We start from the raw sequence: 26,565 nt of genomic DNA, 5'->3' as shown, positions 1-26,565 counted from the left end.
TCCATCGCCAAGCATGTCGGACTCGGACGAGTATGAGTACGAGTACGACAGCGACGAGCAGATTGATAGCGACGAGCAGGGCCCGGCGGCCGACGGAGAGGATGACGAGGCCGTCCAGCAGCGTAGCGCCGCGCGCGAGGCACAGATCGCGCTGGAGAACACATTCTATGAGGCTGAGGACTTCCGCCAGCGCGGCGACTTGACGCAGGCGCTCGCGTTCTTCCAGCGCGTCGTAGCACTGGAGCGAGAGGAGACGCCCCTGGAGCAGCGCAAGTGGAGCTTCCAGGCGCTGGAGCACGTGGTGAAGATCTGCGTGAGCCGCCGCCAGTGGGAAGAGATGCTGCGCCACTACGAGCAGATGCTCGAGCACTTGGCGTTCGTCACGCGGAACGAGAGCACAGACTCGATCTCGTCCATTCTGGACGTTGTTTCGGCCGCCACGGGCCTGGAACAAGAGCAGGAAAAGGACAGCGCCAAGTACACGTCCAAGATGTACGAGTTGACGCTGGACAAGCTCAAAGACGTCAACAACGACCGACTCTGGTTCAGCATGAACGTCAAGCTGGGCAAATTGTATCTGGACATGCACGAGTTCGACCAACTGCAGAGGCTTCTGCAGCAGCTTTATGACTACTGCCAGACGCCTGACGGAGTGCAGGACCACTCCAAGGCCACGTCGCTGCTGGACGTCTACGCGCTGGAGATCCAGGTAACGGGATACTGTGTTCAAGTGGCTACAGACGGGAGCTTAAAAGGTTTATTATGTTGATGGTGCAGCTGTGTGTCGCGACCAAGAACAGCGCCAAGATGCGCGTCATCTACCCAAAGACGCTGGATCTGGATGCTGCCGTCGCTGACCCACGAATCATGGGGTGCGTCTGCTCATTTATCTTCACGTAGATACGAGCACTAACTTGTTATTTGTTGCAGAGTCATCCGTGAGGAAGGTGGGAAGATGTATCTGGAGGAAAAAGAGTGGATGCTGGCCTACAACGAGTTTTTCGAGAGCTTCCGCAACTACCAGGAGGCAGGCAACTCGCGCGCGACGCAGAGTCTCAAATATGTAGTCTTGGCGAATATGTTGGCAGGCTCCGACATTAATCCGTTCGATTCACGAGAGGCGAAGGTGTACCAGGACGTGGAGGAAATTGGCGCGATGCTGCTGCTCCGTGGCGCCTACGAGACCAACGACATTGTGCAGTTCGAGAAGATCCTGAAGAACCCGAAATACAAGCTTCTGAGCGACCCCATCATGAAACGGTACCTGGACCCGCTACTGCGCAACATTCGCTGCCAGGTGATGAAGAAGCTGGTCCGTCCGTACCAAGCCATTCGCATCGACAGCCTCTCCAAGAGCATGAACATTGCGACGGAGGACGTCGAAGATATTGCCGTGGCACTCATCCAGAATCTTGAGCTGGACGCCAAGATCGACCAGAGTCGGGGGCTTCTCGTGCTACAGACTCGACAGAAGTACGACGGCCACTGGAATTCATGGTCCGGTTTTGTTGCTCACCTTGCTGGTCTTTGCTCTTGTATTTGCAGGGCTCGCGATGCAAGCAAGATGTACGCTGCTTTGGATCGCTGGACTCGAGCACTTGCTTCGACGCATGCAACGATTGCAGCTCGAGTGACTGCACACCCGTGATTTCAGTGTGTGGCGATGCGAACCTGGTGCGCCTTATCATGTTAGCACGTCGGTCGCAAGTGTGTGACTGGATGTGCGGTTAGTTTCCACAAGCAAATGAAAGCTGGAATAAAGAAGCTCTATCTATCGCTCGTCTACAGTAGAGACAAACTAACATCGCGTCGTGCAGTCACTAGGCAAGCAGGCATTGCGCGTTGTGCTCCGTGATATAGCTCGTCACGGCCTCGTCGGATGCAGTCGATGATACCACTTGGTAAAGAGCGCGAGACGCCAGGCCAACGAGAGGAGCCGAGTTAGACACCACTAGCGTCTCGCAGTTGCGCGTGTCAATCCGGTTGTCTGCAGGCAGCGCTTTCGCGCGAATGTCCTCCAGTGAGATCACTTCAAACGTAGCCGCAAACTGGTCGAGCAACGTCTGCGTCGACGGTACCGAGTAGTTGGTGACGATCTTAATGTTTTCAGCGCCCACAAAAGGCACCAAAGAATTGAGCAGCTCACTTCGCTTGATGGCAGCACCCGCTGGAATGTCAACCATCTCTCCGTTGCTCACTGTCTCCAACAAGACGTCCAAGTCCACCAGCACAGATAGCACAGGGACCGAGAGTGGGTTCGCAAAGAATCGCACAGTGGGGTTGGCAATGACGTGTCGGCTCTGAATGAGCTTCAAGTCGCAGTCCTTGCCTCCAAGCTTGAGGGTAATACGAAGCACGTCCTGAATCGTTGAAATGACGTTTTCCAGCGCACGCTTGAAGTCGTTCGGGAAACGGTACAGCCAAGCCAGCAGAAGCGCTGCGAACAGGTCTCCCGTGCCTGTGTAGTAGCTGTCAATGAACGGGAAGCGCACTTGATACTGCTCGCATTGCGGTTCACCTCCATTGATGCCACCAGCGATGACCTTGCTCCCGATGACCACGAGCTCCTTTGGCGTCTCGCCCTCGGCAGCTTCCTGGAAGCTACTGATCACAACCACCTTCGGCCCCAGCGTGTGCAGCTTCTTGCACGCACGCATCGCATCCTTCACCGTCCGCAGCTCCATCTCGGCCAGCAGCTCGCATTCGTACTGGTTGGGTGTCAAGACGTCGCAAATCGGCAGCACCTTGGAGCGGTACAAGTCCACTGCAGGAAAGACGTCGTTAGTAAACACCTTTCCACCCCCCCCCCCCCCCCTATTGTATACTGTCACATACCTAGCTCGAGAGGCACGTAGAGCTTGCCCAGGTCGCCCATCACCGGGTCGCACACGTACAGGAGGCGCTCCGGGTTGCTCTGCGCGGCTCGCAGTCGCTCGTACACGCGCACGATGGCATCCAGCAACGAGATGGACCCGATGTAGCCCGTGAGCAGGTGCGTATGTGCGTCCCGTAGCAGGTCGTTGGTCTCCATGCCGTCCAGCAGCTCGTGCAGCTCGTCGCCCGTGAGGCGGCGGCCTGTGAACGTCTCGTATCCTGTGTGGTTGGAGAACTGCACGCTGTTGATGGGGTCCACGTCCATGCCCAGTAGCTGGAGGGGGAACACAGCGCTCTTGTTGCCCACGTAGCCCTGCACCACGTGCGACTGGATGCTCAGCACGCGGCCGCCGTCATCGCTCGCCTCCAAAAGCTCCGCCATGGCAATGATCTGCTCCTGCTGCTTGGGTCTCGGTCGCAGCGGTTACTGATTTTCGGTAATCGCGCGCAGTGTACGCCACACCAATTTATCCATGCTGAAGTAAAATGACCAACTTTGACTCGTGTTGCCGGCAACTTGCCGGCCATTTGATTTATGCAGTCGCAACCGGCACATGGATCGATCAAGTGCCAGAGCCAGCTCAAGTAGACTGCTCCGAGCGTTTTGGCTCACGGTTCATGAGACCTGCGCGTCAATCCAGCGATGTAGATAATACAGGTACATGCACGTGTAGCGATGATTTCCTCGATGAGACCGACCAGCGTAGCATGCTCGTGGGATAGGCTCTTGGATATACAGACTAGCGTGACTCGAACATCGACTTAAAGTCGCGGCTGTCCGTGCAGAAGCCAACGTGGCATTTGGCACCGCGTTGACGAGCCCCTTGGAAAGTGGGTCCGATTCGTAGCCGTCAAACGGAACGGAGTTGGTTTGTGCTCGTCGTACGTCCTTCTCGAATCGAGACTCGATGAACGACGACGACGCTGGCGCCGTGCTAGTATACCTGCGGAGGCGGCCTGAGCCCCAATCATACTCGTGATGGCGACGCCTGCAGCTGGGAGCACGCCACCGCCGCCTTTCCAGAGTGCGTGCTCGCAGTATGCCAATGCGTCAGCGGTGGATTCGCTCGAAAGAAATCGCGCCTCTCACTGTCCGCCCTTGCAATCGACTCGTCAAAGCATCTGCGAGCGCTGTCCTTCATAACCTTACGATATCGGCAGCTGGAAAGCACGCACGCACTGTGGCCTTGTGCGAGCTCGGCCGCAAGGTCACGATCCGAGCTCTTGGGCTCAATTGTTGGGCAAGAGCTCCAATAAACTTGACGCCGTGTCTCCGGCACTACTAGTACGCTACATGTATCGTGAGGCCGCCGCTTTTCACGCAAATAATATCAGTAAGTCCTTGCGGTGCGGACACGCACAGCGACAAACAGTTACAGCTGCGTGACTGCAGTCTGGATTGCCGAGTCACGCGCCCCACAACGGTACCCTATCTTGTCGGCATAAGCGAGGGCAGGCTGGTCCGGACTTATCTTGCAGGCATGGAAGAGTTATGGTTCTCGACGTGGATAAGTGGAAACATCAGGTTAGTATATGGGTGCAGCTGGTTCTGCGGCGTGAAACTAAGGTGGGCAGCTTCCCAGGCTGGCAGAGGCGATCGCCCTTCGTCAATTGGGTAGTCGGTGAAGCGTCGGGCGATCACTTTCCAACTTGGCTCAGACGAGTACAGTACGGCTGGAAGCAACCTGCTTGGGGACAGGAGCAGGATCATCCCGAGCATGGGCTCAGCTCGCAGGTTGCTGCTAGTCGCAGCTCTGGCGTTCGCCATCGCGGCAGGTAAGCCCCAGTATTTTTCGGCTCAAAATTCGGGAACGTTTCCAACATTTGTGATCAATTGTTGCAGATACTCGCACGAGTGCGAAGCTGTCAACCCTGACGCTCTCTCCTGACGCCGGGTCCCTCATCACCACGCGTGATGACTCAACCGGCACGTCGACAACGACATCGACCGACACTTCCAAAGGGGTCATTGGGAGCGCGGCGTCGGACACCAACAAGGTCACGAAATCACCTGCGACCGAGACTCCAGCAACTGAGGCTCCAGTTACAACTGCGCCCCCGTCCAGTGATTCAGGCACGACTTCGACGTCTGGCAGTGGTGAGCAGGAGACGACCGAATCCCCGTCAAGTGCCTCCGCAACAGTTAGCCCAGGCTCCGAGTCGGACCGAAGCAGCCCGGAATCTCAATCCGAGACCTCGGCGAACTCGTCGTCGACTTCTAAGTCGTCTACCGCTAACGTCGACACGCTCAATGACAGCAACGGGACGATAAGTGCGGGCAACGGCACGTCTAGCATGGGCACGATTCTCCCGGTCGTCTTTGGAGCGCTCGCTTGCGTCGGTGCCATTGTCATGGCTGTGACGTACAAGAAAAAGCGTGACGCGAACTATGCGGACGAAGACAACCGTCTCAGCTCCGACTGCGAATACGCTAGCGGTGCAGATTTCACCCCGGACAACCGAGCGCTCAGCCCTGTGCAGGAGGACACTCCACCCGTAGCAGTCAGGGTTCCGGTGCTGAGTACCCACTCCAGTACTGATTTGTCAGCATCTGCAGCAATCGCCGATTTCACGGGGACCAACTCGTCTGTTTCCTCTTCATCCCCATTCGGCAGTGCGCACTGCAAAGTGCGCATCAGCTCTCCCGTTCAGAACGGTCACTCGAGTAGCGAGACCAATATGGAGTTCCAGGATACAGCTCCCCGCCACAACAGAGGCAGCAACGTGGTGTTGACCATCGAAGAGCTCCGCACCGATTCCTCTCATACTGGGCCCCAAGTTCAGATGTAAATAACGCGTTGTCGCTGTTGCCTCTGGTTGCTTGCCGGATCGCCACACTCTTTTTGTCGTACAGAATGTAGCAACCTTAGCACAATACACCAAACCGTGGAGCACTCCTAGTCCACGCTTGAAACTATCCTACTTTCTGATGGCTACACTTTCCTATGATTCTCGTTCTCACACGAAAGTGAATGCTGGATTGAATTCACAATGAAAATCGCGAAACAGCACCGTGCTGATTTCTATCAGCTCGGCCCACCCGGTCTCTCCTGATCTGCTCTCTTGCCTAACCTTTCTCTCCTTCGATTCGATTCTACCTGCTACTAGTTGATTCAGCGACCACCGCATGAGCCATCGCTGTGGCCTGTTCGCACGATGTTGCGGTACGAGAACCCGTCGAAGAAGGGGGTGTTCAGCGCCTCCTTCGCTGTCACGCGATTCTCGGGGTCCAGCACCAGCATGAGCTGCAACAGCTCAAGCAGACCGCTTTGGGCGTCCTCGGGGGAGAGTAGGTCTGCCAGCGAGCGCATCCTCCGAACGTGGTCTACACTTTCTTCGCCCGATGAACCATCAGGCCAGTTCAGCCGCCCACGGTGAAAAAACTTCGACGAGGCTGAGTGCTTGGACGCCTGGGCCGCCATTTTCACTGGGAGAGGCCCGATGCAGCGCTCTATTAGAGCGAGGTGCTCCAGGTTTTCGTGAGTCGCGAATAGCAACTCGCCCAAGTACAGCTCTGCAATGATACATCCGGCTGACCAAATGTCGGACGGGTAGCTCCACCCGAGCCCCAGAATGACTTCAGGCGAACGGTACTGGCGCGTATTGATAATGGAGCTCTTGGACTCGTCTTCGTACGTGGCGCCGCCAAAATCAATGAGCTTTACCGCGTTGTTTGCCGGTGGGCGCAGCGACAGTCTTCCGCTATCGGCGTCAGACATGCCACGCTCGCGCTTCTTCCACTGCCGCCCGTTGGACCACTGCTCGCGTCCGGAAGATCCGTCGGGTGATCCGTACGACGACGTTGATGAGGGCGACGAGGAGTCACACGCAGGCCTCTCCTCTTCGTCCTCCACCAGTAGGATGTTCTCGGGCTTGAGATCTGTGTGAATGAGTCGGATGCTGTGAATAAACTCCAATGACGTCAAAAGCTGCCACGCATAGGCGCGGATACAGTGCAGCGGGAACGGCTTGTAGTCGTGATTCTTCAGGTAGTCGTACAGGGAGCATCCGAGCCGCTCAAACACCATGCACACGTGGCCCTTATACTCAAACCACTTGAACATGCGCACGCAGAGCGACTCGTTGTTCTTGTCCTTGTCGTTCACATCCTGGAGGATCGCGGCCTCGATCTTGGCCGACTCCGTGTACTTGTCCACCTTGCGCACCACCTTGATGGCCACCACAATGTTGCGTTGCTTGTCCAGACACTCGAGCACTCGGCCGAACGTGCCCAGACCGGCCTCTCGGATGATCTTGTAGCGGTTCGCAATGTACTCTCCCGGCTTGCCGGCGTAGCTGCCCACCGTGTCGTCGTGCGACGCGCTGTCGTCACTTCCGTCCTTCTGAGCAGCAGCCGGCGGGGGCGGCAGAGGTTCGCGGTCGTGGTGCGAGTCGCGGCGCCGCGAGTGCCGCTGCTTGTTCTTGCCACGCGATACGCGTCTACGGCCGCCCCGGTCGTTCTCGGGGCTGTTTCGGCGTCCGCGCGTCTGGCTGTCGGTCCTCGACGTCCGCGTCTTGCGTCCGCTGTATCTGCAGTATAATAAAATCAACGAGTCGTTAAACACTGTAATGATTCATGACCGCTGTAGCCCAATTGCGCGTACCGTCGGTGGTGGCGGTGGCTGCCGCTGGATCCCGAGTGTCTCCTCTTGCGGGACCCCGACCTGGACCTAGATCTAGACCTGGGCGCGCGCGAGTCTGTTAAAAATAATAAAGTTAAGTAAAAGTGCGAAAAAGCGTTGAAACGTCGATTTCGACGCACCTGTTCTTCGCCGCGAGGAACGACTGCCGCGGTGCGAGCGCGAGCGGCTGCGACTGCGTTTCCCGTCCACTGGTGCGTCTTTGGTCAAGCGTCGGCGTCGCCGGTGCGAAGAGCTCGGCACCGGAGGCGGCCGCGGGTGGCGCCGCCGCAGCTGGTAGCGCAGGCGCGAGGACACGGGGCTGAAGCTGCGACTGCGCCGGCGCCTGCCGTCCGAGTCGCCCGCGCGCCGCCGCTCCATCGTCCAGCGCTGGAGTCGGGGGCGGGTATTCGAGCTTCTCCCCGTCTAAAAGGGGGTGGAAATTAGCGTTAGTGTGGCACACAAAATACCAATCTTTCGGGACCAAAGCATGAAGCACACCGACTCCGGTTAGGTACGTTCCATATATGCTGGGAATGTCCCAGCTTTCAAATTGAAAGTTTCAATACAAACGGACGCGACCGCTGCTGTGACGATGACGACGCTCGTGGTGGGGAAGAACCTGCCGGGCAGCCGCAACGAGGAGTTCTTTGGCTGGGAAGAAGCTGCTGGCGGACGGGGTGCGGACGCCGGCGGCGCCTTCGAGGTGGAGCAGCTGATCCAGCGCCAGATCCGCGCCGACCCGACGGCGCTTGCACAGATCTACGACGTGCCGGAGGACCAGGACACGTATCTGTGGCAGTACGAGCACCTGCGCCAGGTGATGAAGGAGTTGAACGTACTGGTAGCGCGGCTGGACGGCAGCTGCACGCGCGAGTCGTGCCCCGTCATGAAGGCCACGGACGACTGGGTTTTCCTGTGCGCGGCGCACAAGGCGCCCAAGGAGTGCTGCGCCTTCGAGTACATCGTGCACACGATGGACAACGTCAACACGCTGCTCACCAGCAGCCGCGTCTTCCCGTCGCGCGTGAGCATCAGCTCCAACGCCACGCAGTACTTCCAGTCGGTCTCGCGCAGACTCTACCGCATCTTCTCGCACACGTACTTCCACCACCCGGACGTGTTCAAAGAGGCCGAGGACAAGTCGTATTTATGCCATCGCTTCGTCTACTTCGCGCTGCACTTCTGTCTCATCCCCAAGAGTCTGCTGATCATCCCCGACATTGGCTGAAGCAGCCGGGAGACTGACTCAGCGGCACACCAAGAGAACGTTGACTATTTCTTCTCCCCCCACTTCATGCATACAAGGTCGTTAATTAGTTAGTGCGCGTTGAAGCGTAGATGGCGCTCTCTCTCGGTCATCATCAACTAATCGTCCTTTATGTCTAGCCAGCGCAATCCTCCTTTGAAGAGAGCACGTTCTTGTAACTTCCTCTCGTGGTTCCAGCACGCACCGCAATATACTCTCAGTCAGACTGTGTATGTAACTCTGCCTCTTTGAATTAGCAACAGCTCTGCAATCACGACCGCCGCAGGTTGTTCAGCCGCGCTTCGAGGTCGCTCATGGCCGAATCCGTCGCGTCGCCACCTCCGGCAGCCACAGGTGCAGCAGGCGGCAAAACCGGAGCGGCTTTTGCTGCTGCTGCAGCAGCAGGTGCCGCATGGGTCGTGGGGGCCTCGGGAACGGCCCCCGTCATGTCGATACCTATCTCGTCCAGCACCTGTCCGACGATCTTGTCCTCCTCTTCCTCGTCCTGGTCGGCGTCCATGACATCGTCAATGGTGTCGCCCAGCATCTCCTGCGTCATCTCCATCTTCTCGCTCTCCTTGGTGTACTCCATCATGATCTGGTTGAGTCGTGGCAAGTTCATGGTGGACGCCATGGCCTTCATGGCCGTCGTGGTGCCCTGCAGCGCCGACGTCATGGCCTCGGCCGACTTGGCCGTCTCGAGGCGCAGCGACACCGCCTGCAGCTGCGAGCGCATGGTGTAGAACTTGGTGATGTGTTGGCGTGTGCGCACGAGGTCCTTGGCCATGATCTTGACGCTGGCGATCTGGCCCTGCTTGGCCATCTTCTTGATCTCGATGATGAGCTTCTTCTCCTGTAGCTGCAGGTTCGTGCGCTCGCGGTCCAGCTGCCGCACGGCGCGGTTAATCTCGCGCTTGTTCTCGCGCAGCTGCTCCTTCAGCGTCTTCTTGGTGCCCAACGCGTTGCCCATGGTCCTCGACGACGCTACTTGCCTCTTTCCAGTCTGATATTGAGCGGAAACTGCAACGCAGGGATTTTAACCAATGGGAGATAGCTTTTCAGACTGGATTTTGGGCTGCTATGAATGTGTACTAAGTACGAATTCGGACTTAAAAGAATCCTCTCAATACCGACTACTAGCCCATGTCAAGACAGGGCTGTCAACGTTTGTCCCTCGAACGTTCCTAAACTACATATTAGAACGTACCAAGCACTTCGGGCCACACAAACACTCGATGCCTCACGAGAAAGAAAAGATGAAGACTGAATTGATCTGAACGTTAGCAAAGAGCTTACCAACACTCACGGGATCCTACCCGTTCCCATACAACGACCTGATCTTCCTGTTTCTCAGCTCTTTTCTCAACTTGACGTTGATCAGGTCTCCGATACGCATTCCAACAGTAGCCTGCTCCCTGAGTTTGTCTTGAACTCTCTCCATGCTCCCTCCTCACCCACTATACTCCAGAACTATCTTAAAGTAGGGACAATACAAATGAAGTAATTGTACTGACCCTCCATTTATCGACGCGATGCTTAGCCGCCACTTGCCACCTGAGCGACCCATGACCTCTGAGTGACCCAGGACCCGCCACGATCAACCTCCCTCTGCACCTCGGTCTAAGCGGCGAAACCATCAGCAGCGTTCCTTCACACACACACACACGGATACAGCTGCTGAAGACCTCGTACATGGACGGAAAATAAAAATGCGAAATGAAATTGATGCGGTGCGTGTAATTGTGCAGCATTTTCGAACGCTCGCGGTGTACTTCAGAAAATCTCCAAAAGGTCACCATCGACTTGGTGCCATACAAGTTAAGGACTATCGCATTAAATCAAACGGGGCTGCTAACATGCAGATCGATTGCCCTACGCGTTGGAGTAGCTGTTGGTTCATGTTACAACGCTTGATCTATCTGGAGTCTCTTCTTGTTGGTTTCTTTACTCATATCAAGTCTCCTGAGGGTCGCAAGAAATTCAACAACAAGGAGGCCAAGCTACAAAGGCCTAAAGCAGCTGAGTGGCTGGCAATACAGTGCCTATGTACATTATTGAACCCGTTTGTTAAGGCCACAAATGAACTAGGGGGGGGGGGGGGGGGGGGGCAAAACGATCCTAAAATTCCGCTGGCCCTTCCGGCTATCTCTGGCATACGTAAGAAGTTAAGCCGAGATGACTTGTTTGTTGCACACATTGCTTCTGCTGGCGACGAAAACTACGTTGAAGAATCGCGTTTCATGATGAATGCGTACCGCAAGATTCTGTTAGAATTATTCAACAACCACTTTACAAAACTGGAGAAGAGTGAACTCACCTGGATATCTGTTTTGGATTCCCGCGTAGCTAGATGAGCCCCTCATTTGAGCTTGCTGATAAAGAGCGCCGTATTTCGTTCCGCTGGCGGGCTTAGAGGACCAGCAAGCTCATGTCCCTGCTCCAAATATCTATTAGGGCTTCAACTTGAGTGACTATATATACGGACCACACGAAGTTGAGCTACAGCATTCAGATTTGGATCAGAACTGCAATGAGGAGCTCAATTTGCACTTGGCTGATGTTAGAAAGTCTGTTGTGAGCAAAATAAACCCGTTCGAGTGGTGGTGGATTCACAAGAACGTGTACCCGGATTTAAGCGAGCTTGCGAGAAAGCGACTGGAAACCGTAGTAACACGTGTTCCATCGGAACGGACGTTCCAAGTGGAAATGTGAAGACGAAGAAGCGCAATTCTAGTTTGTGCACTCAGTTGTTCTTGAATCGCGTGCGGGGTTGTGCACGAGTGTGCAAGACGTACTTGCAGATTACCCCCCCCCCCCCCTATGTCCCGTCGTCGCACTCCCATCCCGCCATGCCGAATACGCCCCATGCTGCAGTTTTTCAAGGGCGTGTGCTCAAGGCGTATCGTGCGGGCGAGGACTGGATGCTCGTCGCCGAGCACAACGGCATCTCTCCATCGGTAGCCCGGTGAATCGTGGCTAGTGGTCGCGAGGATCCATTGCCACGCGGGGCTTGCGCAGCACCTGCGTCAAGTGCACCCCGGAGATTGTGGCAGCTCTCGACGAGTACTTAAACGACAATTGTGACGGGGGTCACACGCACCTTAGCCTTAGAGGAAGCGTTAACGTGCTAACCGCAACAGATGCCTGGCGTTTCTGCTGTAAGTTGGCCTTCATGTTGTTTCGCAGGTACCGAGTACCAAACAACTTGCGAACTTCCGGGTAAAGTTAAACTGACTTATATTATGAACATTGTTGTGGTCCTCATTATTGTACTCTTCAGGAGTCGTGGCATTAAGTTTTGGTTTCTCAAAGAAGGGCCTTGTACTGCGAAAACCTATATCGATAGTTAGATATACAGGGGTTTTGCGGCCGCTGAGCCCGAAAACGAGGTCAGATTTTGCTGATTTGCAACCGTTTTTGAGCTACAAGCCCGTCAAAAAGAGTATGCCACCATGTCATAATGCTCGTCGGGAAGAATAGACCTGTTTTACCGAACCGAGAGATATTATTTGCCAAGAGAGCAAATCATCTGATTTATATGGGACAGGCGATATGGAATTGTCAATCGTCATCTTGCATAGCAGCTTAGGATTATAACAGTCGGTTGACATATCGCAAGTTTATATTAGTTAATGTAGGGCTCAACAAAGCATGTCAGCTTCAACAAAGGCGTTTTCGTTCTCCTGTACATGACGATACACCTTGAGCCACTAGTCTTCAAAAGCTTCTAGCCCCCTAAGCACTTTCTCGACGACATCCTTGCCGTTCTCGGGTGGGTCCCGCGATTCGGCACTTCTCGATGCCCCAGATGAGCTCCATCGGCTGCAAGGTGGGGTGGTACAGCGGTGTGAAGAGCACCAGATGGCCGTAGTTCATCGTAATATTCGTCACTTGATAACGTCTGGGGGGGGGGGGGGGGGCAGAGCTCTACCAGCTTAATCAAAGTGGCAATTGTAGCTGTAGCACTAAACACCATGCCAGCTAGAAGAACATATTTTGTTTTCGTCAGTAAAAAGCAAACTCGTATCAAACTAAAAAATCTTACCGTTCTTGTGGAGCCATTCTTGAATATCGGCCTTTCGCCACCCTGCTTTTCGTGGACTTGAATTGATCTGACGCTTGTGGTAAGATGCACCATCTAAATGGATGGTGCATCCACCAAACTTACACAGCGTACTGCAAAGTTGCTCAAACCAGCGCTCAAATTGGGCGGCATCGAAGTTGCCATGGTAATCGTCGTCCCCTTGCTTTCGCTTGAGGGGTCGAATTCCAAGCTTTAGTGGAATTTTCAACGAAACCACCGTCATGACTGCACCGTTGCTTTTAATTATCCCGGGGGCTATAATACATGCAATACGAACACATAAATCAAAGCACAGTTTGAAAATTAACAGAATATCAATACAAAAGCTTCTTACCGCGCAGTCTTACCGTAACGAATATTGTCTACCGTCAGCCACGTTTTGCCCGTGACGTGGTTGATGTTGTAGTAGGATTCGTCAAGGTAGACCTCCGGGTGGTCCACACCAAGCTGGACGAGCCGCTTGGACTCCCGCATAGGCCCGCGAACCGCGAGGTGGTTGGCCATCTTCTTCTCCAGGTAGGAGCGCCGGAATGCGACGTTGCCTGCATAGATGTGGCGCTTATCACCCTTGAGATGATGGGGGCCGAGCTCATGAAGCGCCCGTGTCATGGTGGGCACGCTGAGGCAAACACCACAAACGTCCGTCACCTCGTCACAGACGTTTCACACTGTAATCGGCTGGCCAGCGAGATGTTCTGCCACCATAAACCCTCGAACAGCGGGTGCAATTGCATCAAGATCGTACGGGCGCGGTCTTCGTCGGTTGCTAGGAGCCGCCTGTTCGAACACCGAAATATTAGAACTCACAGGTATTGATATATATATCCAGTGGTGCAACATTTACCTCAAACTTGGCGACCTGGCCAGCGTTGTAGTGCGCCATTACGCGTGCAACCGTCTTAGGAGAGCAGCCAAGACACTCGGCAACAAGTTCTCTCGTGCGCTTTCCGTCGAATAGGCCTTGTTCTTTTTGTAGTGCGAAAAAATGATAGCTCTTCACCATCATCTGCTTCTCTGCGCTGCTGAATTCGTGCTGCGTGTTCTCCATTTTTGCGTAATGAACTGCGGATAGCAAGAGAAGAGAGGTTGAGCTGTACTAAGGAGGCTCTCCGCCATCCATTGTGGCTCTACATGTCTGTATACGTGCAATATTCGTGCCGCTAAAGTGCAAAACATGACCGGTTAAAATCACCGGTGTCACAAATTCTGAAGGGTACAATACTGTTAACTATCTGCATACTGAACTCCCGTCTAAGCTGACCTACGTCAAATGGTGGCCCCCATTTGATGTACTGCTTTATTACAACTAATGAACTGCTTTACCGTAATTGAGATCTCATACAGGATACCCAAGGTTCATTGAAGTCGTCCTATTGCGCTAGTTCACGAGATGTACATGATCTGGTCCTTTTCTAAAAGCCAAGCTACCGTACACGAACAACATGCCAAATCAAAGTGAATGTATTTAGATGGAGTTACGCATCATTATCATCGCTGTTTTCTAGCGAACGGCGAGTCGATGCCGCCGCAGAAACGACAACAGCCAAGTCTGTGAGGCCTGAAAGCAGCCGGAAGGAAGATCAGTCGCGCGATAGCTCTCCTGAACTTCACGCGCACCATGCACCCGGTGACCGGCGCACCTTCGCTTCTAAGGAAGTTTATCAAAAGAACAACACGCTCCTCGACTTCCCACGGCAGCGTCGTCGACTTTCCCAGCTTTCGATCATTGCAATGTTTGCCTGCTCCGGCTTCACACTTCTTCCTAATCAACTCCACTTGCTTGATCCACATGTACACCTGGCACTTTTTCATGCGAAGCTTTTCGTCAGATAACAAGGGGGAAAACTTTTACGGTAACATCCATCGTATTTAGCTTCTTGTAGAAGGTGATGACTTTGAGCTTAAAGTGATAGAAACCAGCATTGCGCTGGGACTTCCTGAGAGGCTTCCCTGCGCCCGTCGTCCGTAACCGGCCTTGGCGCTGGCCAGGAGTCCTCGGCATGCCGCTTGTGTTTTGCGAAATGGTTGGCTTTATTGTCTCGGTTATGGCGCATCAGGCACTATGATCTAAGAGATCTCAACCACTGGGCTGGCGTCGGTGCCGGTTGTGATTGGATACGAACAGGTGTGATATAAGAGTAAGCTCTGCTGTATGAGATCTCAATTACAGTACAGACATCGACATATATATAAAGCCGGCATGACTGAATGGTATCTTCCACAGAAACCGCCTCACTGTCGAAACCGACAATAAAACACGGCAGCGTTTGATTGGACTGTTTGTGCAAAAACCCAGAAAATATCCATTTGTTTTGTAAAAAAAAGTACTATGACCAGACCATTACTAATGGATACCTAGGAATTGCTTTTTCCAGCGATGTTGAGTTGGGGTAAAATGCTTATTCATTTTCCCGCACACCAGGGGCGTGGCGCGGCGGGTTAGCTGCGGGAGGAGAGATCGAAAGTGAGCACCGGGTTGGTGCGCTCACCGATTCCCGTGGATTCTATCTTTATACACACTACATCGGGAAACTACGCCTTCCTCGCCATCTTATCTAGCCCAGGCTAGCCGATGTCTCTGCAACCAGCAATCTCAAAGCTACGAATTACAGTTGTTTCCGATAATCCTTCCCAAGCTGCAATGGTAGACTGAATTGCACGGAGGCGTTTCTCTTTGGCAGTTCCCCCCCCCCCCCCCCCCCAGTAATGTCGCGAAACTTTGACCATTTTGTTTGCTTTTAATGGCACTACCACGCCGACGTCCAGCGGTTGGCAAACTGCCGTCGAATTAGGCGGAAAAGGGACCACTGTAGCATTTGTCTCCTCGGCAACTACACGTTGACCCTCCTCAGAAACATGGGAGTCAAAGTTATCGAGGAGGGGGGCAGCAGGTCCATCGACTTCGTATTTTAACAATTTTCCTACATAAATCTCCAGCCAACTGCATCCATCCACCCATTATCCTGCACGGTGTAGTAGTGGTCAGACGGGTAATGTGGCAGACCGTCGCGCTCGATGTCGCCACCGAGCTCCTCTCTCTGATGATGAAGAGAATCGGAAGTTTTTCCCATGAAACTACAGTTAAAATAATAAATATCAGCTTCGACACGGTCATCTTGCCGTTGTGCTTCGTTATCTTGACAGTTCGTGCAGGGGTTTTGCGCGCCGGCGGCATGTCGAAATTAATACCCGTTTCGTCCATATTGTAAATCTGTGTCGGACACCATGAGCAGTACTTGTCCCAAAATTCAATACAGAACTGAGCACTCTTTTGTAACAGCTCCTCAGTTGGTGTATTGGCTTCCTGAGAGGGGGGGGGGGGGTTGAGATAGCTACATAAAGCGGCATGTGATTAAAAACAACTATTAATACATTAGAATTAATATTGTAGAAACAAAAGGACTTGCGCTGACACATTCACTCAAGTGGCTGCTCAGGGCACTTATGCCCTTCCATGTAGTGTGCACACCACTGCGGCTCCTGTAGGCACATGAATTCGAGCATTGAACACGTTGAAGGAGTCTAAACAGCACAGAGCCCCGCAAAAAAGCAGTATAAACTCAATATAAGCACCTCCTGACGTGTTGTCGCTGTAAATTTACTTTTTCGTCTCTGCGTGTGTCCTTCATATAGGTAACAAGGGCTGGGACGCTAGGAAGCATTTCCTTGCGTCTCTGCCCTTTGAGCGTTGGCGACCTCGCATTGCCGCGAAAAGCGAGCAGCTGGTCAGTCTACTGCCACCACCCGAAAACCGTGTCACGAGGTCTCTGAAGCTGGCACGCTGCCTCATCAACGCCGACTTGGGTGGCAAGTAACGCGCCTTCACACTTCTCCTTGGTTGTATAGCGCCGTTGCTTTGGCACCATTGAGGAAGTGCTCCTTAGTTTTTGTTGGTCAGGCGGCGGCTTTAACGCCATCCACTTGATTTTGTACGAGCTCCGATTCGCTAAATAAATGCATGTTACTGCAAGCGCACTCAACGACGTGTGAAAGGGGTGAGAGGATAGCGGTTGTGCTGCCTCCTTCTAAGGGCGCCAATCTTCAAATCCAATGCGCTGTCGTGGCAGAGGTAGACCCGTGCACCATCGACTGGAGCGTGGCAACATCAAAATCGATGTCAACGATGCATTTGTTGACAAGATTAACGGCAAAGCCAAGACCTCGCCAACGTACTGTGAGCACTTCAAAGGCAAGAAGGTCGTTGTTGTGCTCAATAACACATCAGCCCACAGCCAGACTGAAAATCGCGATATCGAGCTCAATAACCCCGTTCTGCTCCGCCTAGCGCTGTATTCGCCCATGCGCAACCCTATTAATGGTTGCTTCAGCGATTAACGTTCTCTTGGTACGACTTCAGAAGAGCATCCATGGTGGCGCGACAGTTTGTGCTGGCACTTGTCGGAGCGCTTGCGGTGGAACTCTTCGACGCGCGGATATAAATATTGCTCGATCTCCGCCTGCGTGGTCAAGGTCACTATGGACAACGCGGGAGAATCGCGGTTGAAGCGATCATCCTTGAGCGGTCGTGTAGACTCTGCGACGCACGCGTCATCCTAAGTTTCATGAGCTCTGCGTATCGAGGTTGAGCTGCGAGAGCGGCAGCATCGTTCTCCAAGACATGCGGTGAATATAACTTGGTATATTGTTGCAATCATTTAATGACGGGAGTTTTGTGCGCTTTCTGGTAGCCTCATTCTTCAATTTGCCACGATGGCGTCAAACGACCAAGATCGGAAGCGCCGCCGTCTCGGCGAAGATGATCGCGATCTCTTGCGCGTGCTTAGGATTTATCGTCTCGCTTGATGCGAAGGACAAAAGGCTCGCCGAGAAGGAGCGCCAGCTGGAGGAGCTGCGAATACAGTCACGTCTGCATCTCGCCGAAACAGAGTTCAAGGCAGAGGATCGGCTCGCTGATAATGATCGTAAGTGGCGCGAGCGATTCACCGAGAGGGAGCGCCAGTGGCGTGAGCAGTTGGACATTTTACGTGAAGCACTTGCCGACAAGCGCAAGTAGGTGGAGTTCTTGGAACGTCAGCTTGACACACCTCCGTCGTTTTGCAATACGCCTCCGTGCTCGTCACCTTCGCGTAACTCCGACGACGGCGCCTAAATCCCGAGTTAAATAGTTTTTGTATATAGAACTATGGGTTCGTGCGCATCAAGTCAAAGCACTACGGAAGAAGATAAGCCAGTGATTCAATCAAAGCTAGCCGTATCCATTGAGCGGAGTAAGCGAGTACAAGGCTGCGTAAATTGGGATTGGATCTTGAGCGCACATCAATATCTGGAGTGGGAGCTTGAGCGCTACCGGGACGAGCTCGATTGGGATGCTCTGAGTCACAGTCAGTGTTTATCCAAGAGCTTCGTCACTCGCTATCGTATAAACTTCCAGACTCTCGGATATAATCCACGTCTGACTGCTGACGTTGCCGAAGCATTCTTTGACGATTTTCCGTTCCACGATAAAATCCTTGAGCGGCGCCTGCACTCGATGGACTTTGTGGTAAATAAGATTTTAGCAAACTCGTCTCTCCTCCACTACAGAGACAGAGTACTACGCTACTATCGCATCGACCCGGAGATTGCCTTGCAAAGTAGCAAGCGCGGATCGTCTCAGTATATGTTTATTGTCGAATCGGTCGCTCGGTGGTGCCAGCTAAGCGAGGGCTTCATGGAGCAGCATTGTGATGATCTGTATTGGAAAGTCTTAAGCGCAGTCGATGTCGCTGCCATTCGTGGAAAAACACAAAGAATGGATTGACTGGAAAAAGCTGTCATACAATAAGAACTTGAATCCAGATGTAGCCAAAGCATTTGTGGATAAGCTGTTGCGCACCGAGGAAGTAGACAAGGCGCTAGAAAGATGCCAGAAATAAACAAAATTTTATTATTAGTTTACGTTACGATCCCGATTCGCTATTCATGCTTGCACTCGCTCAAGATTAGACAAAGCAAGAATTAGTGAGTTTGGAATAGTTGTTCCCAGGGCTTCGCGCCTAAGACTGGCAACGCCGTTGTAGCAAAAGGGGCAATTCAGATCTTTCGGCGCCATACAGCGATACCCATTCATGACGGATTCTTGATGTACGTTCATAACGACTCCCGTCTGCGACTTCGTTATAAAATCGCGTTCCTCGATAAAGTACTTATCGATCCACAGCTCCGGCGCTCTCTTAAACTGGTCAACAAAAGACTTCCATGCCATGGCCAGATCATCTGGGTGAATGCTAGTCTTCACAACAACACGCTTCTTGAAGAAGCGCCACCGACAGAACAGGTCAATGAAGAACAGCTCTCTGTCGAATTCGTATCTCCGTCGCATGCCTTGATCCAGTGCAGATAAAAATAGACTGCCAATTGTATCAAAGTCTGGAACATGGAGCGCTGTGTCACAGTCCCCGCGAACGGAGGATTCCGCATCGGCGAAGGTGGATACTCAGGAAGATTGTACGCGTGCCAGCGTGTATAATCTTGTGTAGCTTGAGCGAGTGGAATATCGTTTGGGAGTTCAGGCGGCTGAGTGCTGCCTTGGGACGACGGAAGGGCAACTGTCTCTTGAGAGGTGTACTCGACTTGGACAAAGTCTTCATCTTGATCTTGAGCCGCTTCCGCCATCCCAGGCGAATTCTTGAATGGGCGGCAGAAAAAAATAAGTTTTTTTTTTATAAAACCCCAGAAGTAGCTGTATGCATAAGGTTTTGACGGAACAACCTTGTGAAGTAGCATTATTTTGTTAGGGTTTTATGAAAAACCTTATTTCTGTTACCTTCCCAAGCGGCTTACGATAATGCACTGTTGATCAGAGAGCAACCGTACGCGATTGCCCGCTCAGCGATCTCACTAACGAGCAGCAAACAAAGAGTCGCGCGATTGCTCAAACCAGGAATATCAAGGCAAACGCTGTTGACGAGGCAAATTCAACCCTTAGCGCTTATGTAGAGCAGTCGAATGAGGAGGGGTCGGAGAGTTCTGATGAGGAAGATATTGAAGAGCTGAGAAAGCAGCTCGATACGAAGGACGCCGAGATTGCTGAGCTGAGAGATTGCCACAATGCGAAAAAGATTGAAGAGCTGAGAAAGCAGCTCGATGCAAAGGACGCCGAGGTTGCCGAGCTGAGAAAGCGCCACGATGTTACTGTCGCGGCAATGGAAAGACTGGGAATGCGGTTAGAAGATAAGAAAGTCCGTTCGAGGTCGTTGGATTTCGTAATGACATTGAGGAGTTCTCTGCAGAATCGCAAAAGGTATTGGCCACGGTCAGCAGCGCAAAACGACAAAGCGAGACGAGCTTCTCATTGAGTATTTGATTTAGCTTAAAATCACAGATCCGCTCCTCCAGATATACATTGATCACTGCGCCAAAACAAAAACATGTTCGCCACCGTTACCTCCGCTGGCCTTGCTGCTCTGAAGAGCATCCAATCGCCTTCCATCAAGCGCAACAGTGGAACAAGAAGTTGTCTGCCGACCGCAACAAGCCAAACTTGGCGGAGGTCATTAAGCGAGATCTGGAGAGCGCCAAGTCTGTTCTGAAGCTCGAGGATCCGTTGTCGGAGCTGCGTCAGTTCGATGTCATCAATGAGCAGCGCGACGCCTACGCCGACCGGCTGATGGCAAGCGGTGTCCCTCCTGGATCGTTAGCCTCAATCAACCGCCTGTACCAGGAGTTGATGACTACATACGGTGTAAAGGGTGGCTCCTTCCCGTTCCTGATCAGCCTCATCATTGTCGATACGAATCAAGGAAAAATGCGTTCTGTGTTGAACAGGTTGGCGGGCGAGGGCGTCGGAGTTTGCAAGGAGTTGCACGCGCATCCGCACTTCTTGATTGCGAAGCTAATCATCTTGGTGCGACTGCGCAACCTTCTTGCGCCTCAAGGCTAGAATCAAGGCCGACCTCGCGTTGTCGCAGGAGAAGCTGGTGGCCTCGCAGCCTCACGGAAGGCCGAATGGAGATCTTGGAGTGCACTGCCAGGCGCACCATCTGCCGCATGGACCTCCGCCTAGAGAATATGATGGTGCTGCATTGCCAACCCGCCGTGGTGGCCGCTGAGTGCTTGGAAGATATGCAGCACAGCACTTGAACCCGACGTGTCAATGTCGCCGCCAACGAATCACCGGTTTGCTTTGTGATTTAGTAATGTCAATTTTCAATTTTCATATTTTCAAAAAAATCGTTTTGATCTGGACTGGCACCACTTTGGAATGGCAAAGGTGTAGTAGTTGTGGTTTCGTGATTTTAGATAATCTTAACAAATTATGTTTCAATAGTGGTTTTCTAAGATATGGGCCCACCCTGCTGAAATCAAGGTGCACGACTGTATCTAGTTTGTCATTTGACTACCAGTAACGTCTTACCCCGCATACGGTAATATAGATTTTTCGCAGTCTGTCCCATTCCCACGTAAGCTTCTGAGGTCGTCGAATGCCCTTTAGAGGTTGCGGTGTGTTGGAATGGAAAAGTTGCCCACATATCTTTGGACTATACGGGAATCAAGTGTTGTTCCCACAGATTTGAAGCCAATACCTGGCGTGATCATGTAAAACCTAATACACATATGTGGGAATGGAAATGTTGCGAAAACTCTCTATTAGACATAAACGAATACAACGCTACACGTGTGTTATATTCGTTTATAACGCCCTTGTGCTATACATCGAACAAATTGCGCTGGTTGTGGGTCTTTTTCTTGGTTTTGGTAACCGACAAGCTTCTCGGTGATACTGTAACTTTTCCACTGTTCAAATGTGGAGTGACAATCGAAGTACGAACAAACCGAGAGCCCAAGGGAATGTCTTGAAGCTCAAAGGAATGGCTGTGATAATTTGGACATTTATCATTGTCTTCCTTAAATTTTGAAATTTGGGTTTTATTAAGCAGGCGGTCAAAACGAGGTTTAACCTAACGTGGGCACCTATTCTGTTGACGATTAATCTTTATGTATGTGAAGTTTATTAGGCGAGGTGCCATTAAATTCGGTGACTTATCTCAGAGGAATTGGTCTTTTTGTCATACCTCGTGGTGAGAAGCTTCGTTAAAATGCACGTGTTTCAATGACCAAATCAGTTGCAATAGAAGGAGACGTTTCTGTATATTGAATAACGAGGTTGGGGTCGTGATCTATGGGCAATGTGATACCTACGAAGGTGCTATATGCAAGTACCTCGTTTGCGTGCAGCACTCACACGAAAAAGAGCACCAACGCGGCTTGCATCCTTACCCCAAATCTTAGGGTAATGTCTACCAATGCGCCACATGCACGCACCACGTTCGTTAGTATTGAGTGCGTGTAGCACCCAGCATACATCGCCACAGCGTAATCATTTATTAAGTATCGGGGGTGTGCTGCACAAATAGCAGCAACCCTTCGTCGAACGTTATGGTTGCTAGCGCAGCCGCCGGAGGGAATGCCTTGGTTTATTGTTTATTTGGATCGGTATGTATACTCGTTAATATACACGGTGGTATTCGAGCGCGCATTCGCACTTGAAGTAGTCATCACACACTCTTCGATATGGTGTCGAGTGCACGATGCATGTTGCGCATGATGTTTTACGCAAAATTAAAGACCGGTCGAATATTTGTAGTTTTGAAGGAATTAAGGAATCCCGCGTCCTCATTCATCCACGACCTCTGTTTTGATCACAGAGCTGTTTTCTCCACCTATACAATGCTCAGTTTTAAATGCCAATCACAGCAAGCATGCGTAACTTGGTCAGGATGTGAAAGAAGTGGAATCTGAACGCAGTGGTAACTCGGCGCTGGCGACGACAACGCGAAGAGATCTTCGAGACGGGGATAACATAGATGAGGGTCTCTGGAGGCAGAGGGAATGAGCGCTGGGAAGATTGGAAGGCCTCCTCTCGTACTGCGCCGTCTGAAGAAAGAGAAAGTGACTCGGACATTGTTCTCCAGCCAAAGGCTACAGTTCTGCAGTGAAATTCATGACGGCACCACCCGTCAATTTTATGCGTCGCCCGTTTAGGTTTCCAAAAGAAACGATATGCCACTTCGCTGACGTGCTAATTTGACGACATTAAGCCATGATCAGCTCGTCGGACGTGTTGTTGCGCTCATGTATTATATCGGTGAGAAGAACCGTGACTTCAACTTTCGTCATATTGTATCCATGAGGAGACAGAAGTGTAGTTCGAGGATGCTCGTGAGCAAAATTCCCCTCTCTCACAAACAAGAAGGATCCCGAATGATCGAGAAGGTAGGAGACATGTACCTAATGTACCAAGCGAAGGTCTGTGTGGATTCCGAGCTACCTTGTAACTGAATAGACGTCGTCGAAAGTCCTGTAAACTGAAGGCGTTAGTGTGGAACTCTATGCGTTCTCATATCTCACGAGTAGTGAAGACGATATATTGATTAGTGCTACGTAACCCAATTTGTGATCGTTCAGCTCCTGCCCTCTTTCGAAGATGTGCACTCTGTAAAGTAGACTATTAAGGAGGCCTGATACATGTAGAAGCCACGGAAGTCAGTATAAGTGTGAGTGAGTGAGTGAGTGAGTTCGAAAGTTAGTGTGTGAGTGCGTAAGTGAATGAGTGAGTGCGTAAGTGAGTGAGTGAGTGAGAAAGTGAGTGAGTGACTCACGCGTTCATACAATCACTTGATGAACTTCTTCTTCTTCTGTCCAGCACGTAGAATGGTGTTCTCGGGCACCCGGTCCGTGATCGGTACAGCTAGATTGTTCCCTTAGCCTCGCTTAATGTTTGACCTTTACCCGTGATTGCCAGTGAAACGATAGTACAGACGACTACATCAGTTTTAGTTTAGGATCGAAGCACCAGACTCAAGAGCCCTACAAAGTAAAAAAACACAGAGAATACCACCTACTGGTGGGGATGTGTGAGGGCACATTAGCATTCGGGACGTTGGAGCTATAAACACCAGAGCTAAATAAAATAAAATAAAATGCTATGCTCGACCTTGATGGGACTCGAACCCACAACCCCCTGATTAGAAGTCAGATGCGCTATCCATTGCGCCACAAGGTCATATGATAATATCAATTCTGATTTGCCATAAAATATATTTCATTCTATACAGAACGTGCAACTTGTGCCCCCCCACCCCCCCCCCTCCCAAAAAACAAACAAAAGATCGTTTCTGTACGCACGCGTAGGTTTTATTCTGGTGCGAATAGGGTGCCTGTAATGCTCTAGAAGGACATTACCGCAAAAGTCGGATAGATGCAGCACGTTTTTCTGTATGGAAATGTATGGGTGCTGCATCTTTCCGAGTGATGCGATACTTTCCTTTAGGATGGTAAGAACTTCAAAAGACGGTAGTATTACGAAACAGCAAAACAACAAGGCACAAACAGGTGCAAATTCAGTGGCTGATCGATGATCGTCATTTTTAATCTCGCCTTTGCCAAGAGACCCCCCTCCTTCCTCTCAAACAATGCCCAAGGAAAGGATCCCCCTGGTCTACACGAACGTGTTCAAGTTACGAATGGCGCACGACTATTTAGAAGCTGCAAAAGTGGGCATGACCCGCATGGCGTTCTGTAAGCTGCGCGGCATTAAGCGCCCTACAGTGCAGACTTGGGTGCGCAAGATCAAGAAGCTCGTCGTCACGCCAAGGAACACAGGGTCCCTACCGCGCGTCTAGACTCACCATGGGAGGTAGTGGGCGGACTTCGCCGTCAGTTCCTATTGAAGACGCTTTAGTGACTTTCATTAAAGGTGCTGGACGCGAGGAGCAGGTTGTTACGCGCGACATGATTGTTCGCAAGGCGGCGAACTTGCTCCCGGAGTTCATGGAGGACATGAGCTACGACACTCAGATGTCATGGTGCGTGCGCTTTATGCGTAGAAATGGTCTAACAATGCGAAGAATCAGCCACTCGGGGAGAAAGACACGCAGCGACCTGGAAGAAGCCCACCTTGGGATAGTTTCTGACGTCCTCAAAGTCGTTATGAAAGATTGATTCGACCACCGACTCGCCAAGCAGGCCATTTTCAATATGGACCAGACGTCCGTTTACTACAATATGGGGTGTCGCTCTACGGTAGATTTTGTTGGTGCAAGATGCATTCCTGCGGCGACTGAAGGCATCGAAGGTTACCGGTGCACGATGGCGCTTACCGTGGGTGCAGACGGTCGCAAGTTTCCTCCTCACTTCGTTTTTCAAGAGCAGCCGGGTGATGAGGTGGAGAAGGAGTTCCGGGGCTACTGTGATTCCTCGGTGGCTACATTCTCAGTCCAGGCAAAAGCATGGTTCGACCGGGAGGTCATGCTAGACTGGATCGAGAATGTCCGGAAGGGCATTGTGACAGAGCCGTCGCTGCTTATTCTAGACAGTCTAGGGGTCCACAAGATGCCGGAAGTGTTTGACGCGTTGGCGTGCACGGGGACGGCGGGTTTGTTTGTCCCTGAGGGGCTGTACGGGCGTCGCTCAACCACTTGATGTGGGAGTCATGTCTCCGCTCAAACAGCACATGCGCAATAGAAATGCTAATCGCTAAGCAGGGCGACCCCAGAAACATACTCCCACTGAGCGCCGACGACATATGTACGAGCGCGTGATGGAGACGATGAACCTGGTCTCGGAGATGACCGTGCGCAATGCGTTCCACAAGGCGGGGCCGTTCGTGCCGTACGGTCCAGCTCTTCGAGGATGAAGAATCGCACTTTGTATGGAAATTACAGTAAATTTGGCAATACAAATTTCTAGTCATTTTAACTCATCCACTTTTGTAACTAAGCTAGATAGTTGATGGGCGTGTTGGGACAAGGTACGTATTTGATCCCCGTGATTGGCAAATAATTTCAATAGAGAAGCGTTGCGAGTGCTGCATTTATCCGGGTGCTGCATGTATATGACTTTTGCGGTACAGGTATTGAGATTTTCATCCATATTGGCAAACTTGAGGTCTCTTATCCCGAGACAGGGGATCCGAGATAGAGATAAGCTCCGAGATAGCAAACGACCAATTCCGAAATGCAGCAAGGGGGTAGGTTTGTTCTGCTACTGCATCCGTGTAATAGAGACAATCTTCTGTTTTGCCGCTTTTGAACGGTATAAATGAGTGGGGTACCTGCTTCAGCCCACCACCAACACGCCAGAGCTGTACTGCTCCAAGATATAGTGACCTATCCCTATTGAAGGCCCGAATTGTAAAATGGGCCCCTCCGAGATGAGGAGCTAAAACAGACGGCAAAAAGGTTGAAAAGCACAATACAAATAACGACGGAAAAAGACGACCTTGACAGGTGTTAACATTGATAGTAGAGTGAAGATAACGTGGGCGACTGAAAAAGACGACGTCAGATTTAATGCATTTGGATTGGTTATTATTAAGTTTAAATATCACATAAAAAAACGACTGAGTAATAAAAAAGACGCATGCTTATTGTGTTAATTCTGACTAAACCATGACGGTAGGAAAGCGGGGATGAATTGTTCAAATCTTTTCACCACCGTTGCTGTGTTGAGGCCTTCCCATACTGCAATTTGCAACAGAGTGTAGCGGCACCCTTTTCAAAGCGTAGGAGCGCCACTTGCCACGCAGGGAGTTTTTTAGTGGGCCCATCACCCCCACATCTAACGGTTGACAAACCGAGGTGCTGTTGGGCGGCAATGGACACACGGCAGCACAGGTCTCTTCTACTATCACTCTCTGCCCTTCTACCGAAACGTGACTATCAAAGTTATCTAAAACAAAGACAGAGAGCCCTTCGATTTCGTACCTAAGAAGTTCCGTAGCGTAGAAGTTCCATAGG

The 26,565-nt window shown here is 51.8% G+C and overlaps 10 protein-coding genes across 10 annotated transcripts; 6 read left to right on the top strand and 4 right to left on the bottom strand.

The window, feature by feature from the left end:
* Positions 1–13: 13 nt before the first annotated feature.
* On the top strand, positions 14–1,648 carry KRP23_13511 (COP9 signalosome complex subunit 2; the record flags this gene model as incomplete). Its single annotated transcript, XM_067884231.1, has 4 exons — positions 14–709; positions 778–872; positions 931–1,473; positions 1,546–1,648. 4 exons carry the CDS (start codon positions 14–16, stop codon positions 1,646–1,648), a joined length of 1,437 nt encoding a protein of 478 aa, XP_067738269.1.
* A 172-nt stretch (positions 1,649–1,820) lies between these two features.
* KRP23_13510 (Pyridoxal kinase) lies at positions 1,821–3,256 on the bottom strand (the record flags this gene model as incomplete). Its single annotated transcript, XM_067884230.1, has 2 exons — positions 1,821–2,764; positions 2,836–3,256. The coding sequence occupies 2 exons, from the start codon at positions 3,254–3,256 to the stop codon at positions 1,821–1,823; spliced, it is 1,365 nt and encodes a 454-aa protein (XP_067738268.1).
* A 1,336-nt stretch (positions 3,257–4,592) lies between these two features.
* On the top strand, positions 4,593–5,664 carry KRP23_13509 (uncharacterized protein; the record flags this gene model as incomplete). The annotated part of the gene is made up of 2 exons (XM_067884229.1): positions 4,593–4,650; positions 4,718–5,664. 2 exons carry the CDS (start codon positions 4,593–4,595, stop codon positions 5,662–5,664), a joined length of 1,005 nt encoding a protein of 334 aa, XP_067738267.1.
* Positions 5,665–5,987: 323 nt separating this feature from the next.
* Positions 5,988–7,874, bottom strand: KRP23_13508 (Serine/threonine-protein kinase AFC2; the record flags this gene model as incomplete). The annotated part of the gene is made up of 3 exons (XM_067884228.1): positions 5,988–7,404; positions 7,479–7,572; positions 7,637–7,874. 3 exons carry the CDS (start codon positions 7,872–7,874, stop codon positions 5,988–5,990), a joined length of 1,749 nt encoding a protein of 582 aa, XP_067738266.1.
* Positions 7,875–8,088: 214 nt separating this feature from the next.
* Positions 8,089–8,724, top strand: KRP23_13507 (MOB-like protein phocein; the record flags this gene model as incomplete). Its single annotated transcript, XM_067884227.1, has 1 exon — positions 8,089–8,724. One exon carries the CDS (start codon positions 8,089–8,091, stop codon positions 8,722–8,724), a length of 636 nt encoding a protein of 211 aa, XP_067738265.1.
* A 289-nt stretch (positions 8,725–9,013) lies between these two features.
* On the bottom strand, positions 9,014–9,712 carry KRP23_13506 (Charged multivesicular body protein 2a-like protein 2; the record flags this gene model as incomplete). The annotated part of the gene is made up of 1 exon (XM_067884225.1): positions 9,014–9,712. One exon carries the CDS (start codon positions 9,710–9,712, stop codon positions 9,014–9,016), a length of 699 nt encoding a protein of 232 aa, XP_067738264.1.
* A 3,353-nt stretch (positions 9,713–13,065) lies between these two features.
* KRP23_13505 (uncharacterized protein) lies at positions 13,066–13,435 on the bottom strand (the record flags this gene model as incomplete). The annotated part of the gene is made up of 2 exons (XM_067884224.1): positions 13,066–13,081; positions 13,161–13,435. The coding sequence occupies 2 exons, from the start codon at positions 13,433–13,435 to the stop codon at positions 13,066–13,068; spliced, it is 291 nt and encodes a 96-aa protein (XP_067738263.1).
* A 4,147-nt stretch (positions 13,436–17,582) lies between these two features.
* KRP23_13504 (uncharacterized protein) lies at positions 17,583–20,708 on the top strand (the record flags this gene model as incomplete). The annotated part of the gene is made up of 4 exons (XM_067884223.1): positions 17,583–17,748; positions 18,721–18,787; positions 19,755–20,069; positions 20,138–20,708. The coding sequence occupies 4 exons, from the start codon at positions 17,583–17,585 to the stop codon at positions 20,706–20,708; spliced, it is 1,119 nt and encodes a 372-aa protein (XP_067738262.1).
* Positions 20,709–24,240: 3,532 nt separating this feature from the next.
* KRP23_13503 (uncharacterized protein) lies at positions 24,241–24,450 on the top strand (the record flags this gene model as incomplete). Its single annotated transcript, XM_067884222.1, has 1 exon — positions 24,241–24,450. The coding sequence occupies one exon, from the start codon at positions 24,241–24,243 to the stop codon at positions 24,448–24,450; it is 210 nt and encodes a 69-aa protein (XP_067738261.1).
* A 355-nt stretch (positions 24,451–24,805) lies between these two features.
* KRP23_13502 (uncharacterized protein) lies at positions 24,806–25,463 on the top strand (the record flags this gene model as incomplete). Its single annotated transcript, XM_067884221.1, has 2 exons — positions 24,806–25,202; positions 25,312–25,463. 2 exons carry the CDS (start codon positions 24,806–24,808, stop codon positions 25,461–25,463), a joined length of 549 nt encoding a protein of 182 aa, XP_067738260.1.
* Between the last annotated feature and the right edge of the window lie 1,102 nt (positions 25,464–26,565).

This window comes from Phytophthora ramorum, assembly GCF_020800215.1.
Source record: "Phytophthora ramorum isolate Pr-102 chromosome Unknown Phyram_PR-102_s0018, whole genome shotgun sequence".
NCBI lineage: Eukaryota > Oomycota > Peronosporomycetes > Peronosporales > Peronosporaceae > Phytophthora > Phytophthora ramorum.
The sequence above is the reverse complement of the archived record's forward strand: the minus strand, read 5'-3'. Positions and strand labels throughout refer to the sequence as shown.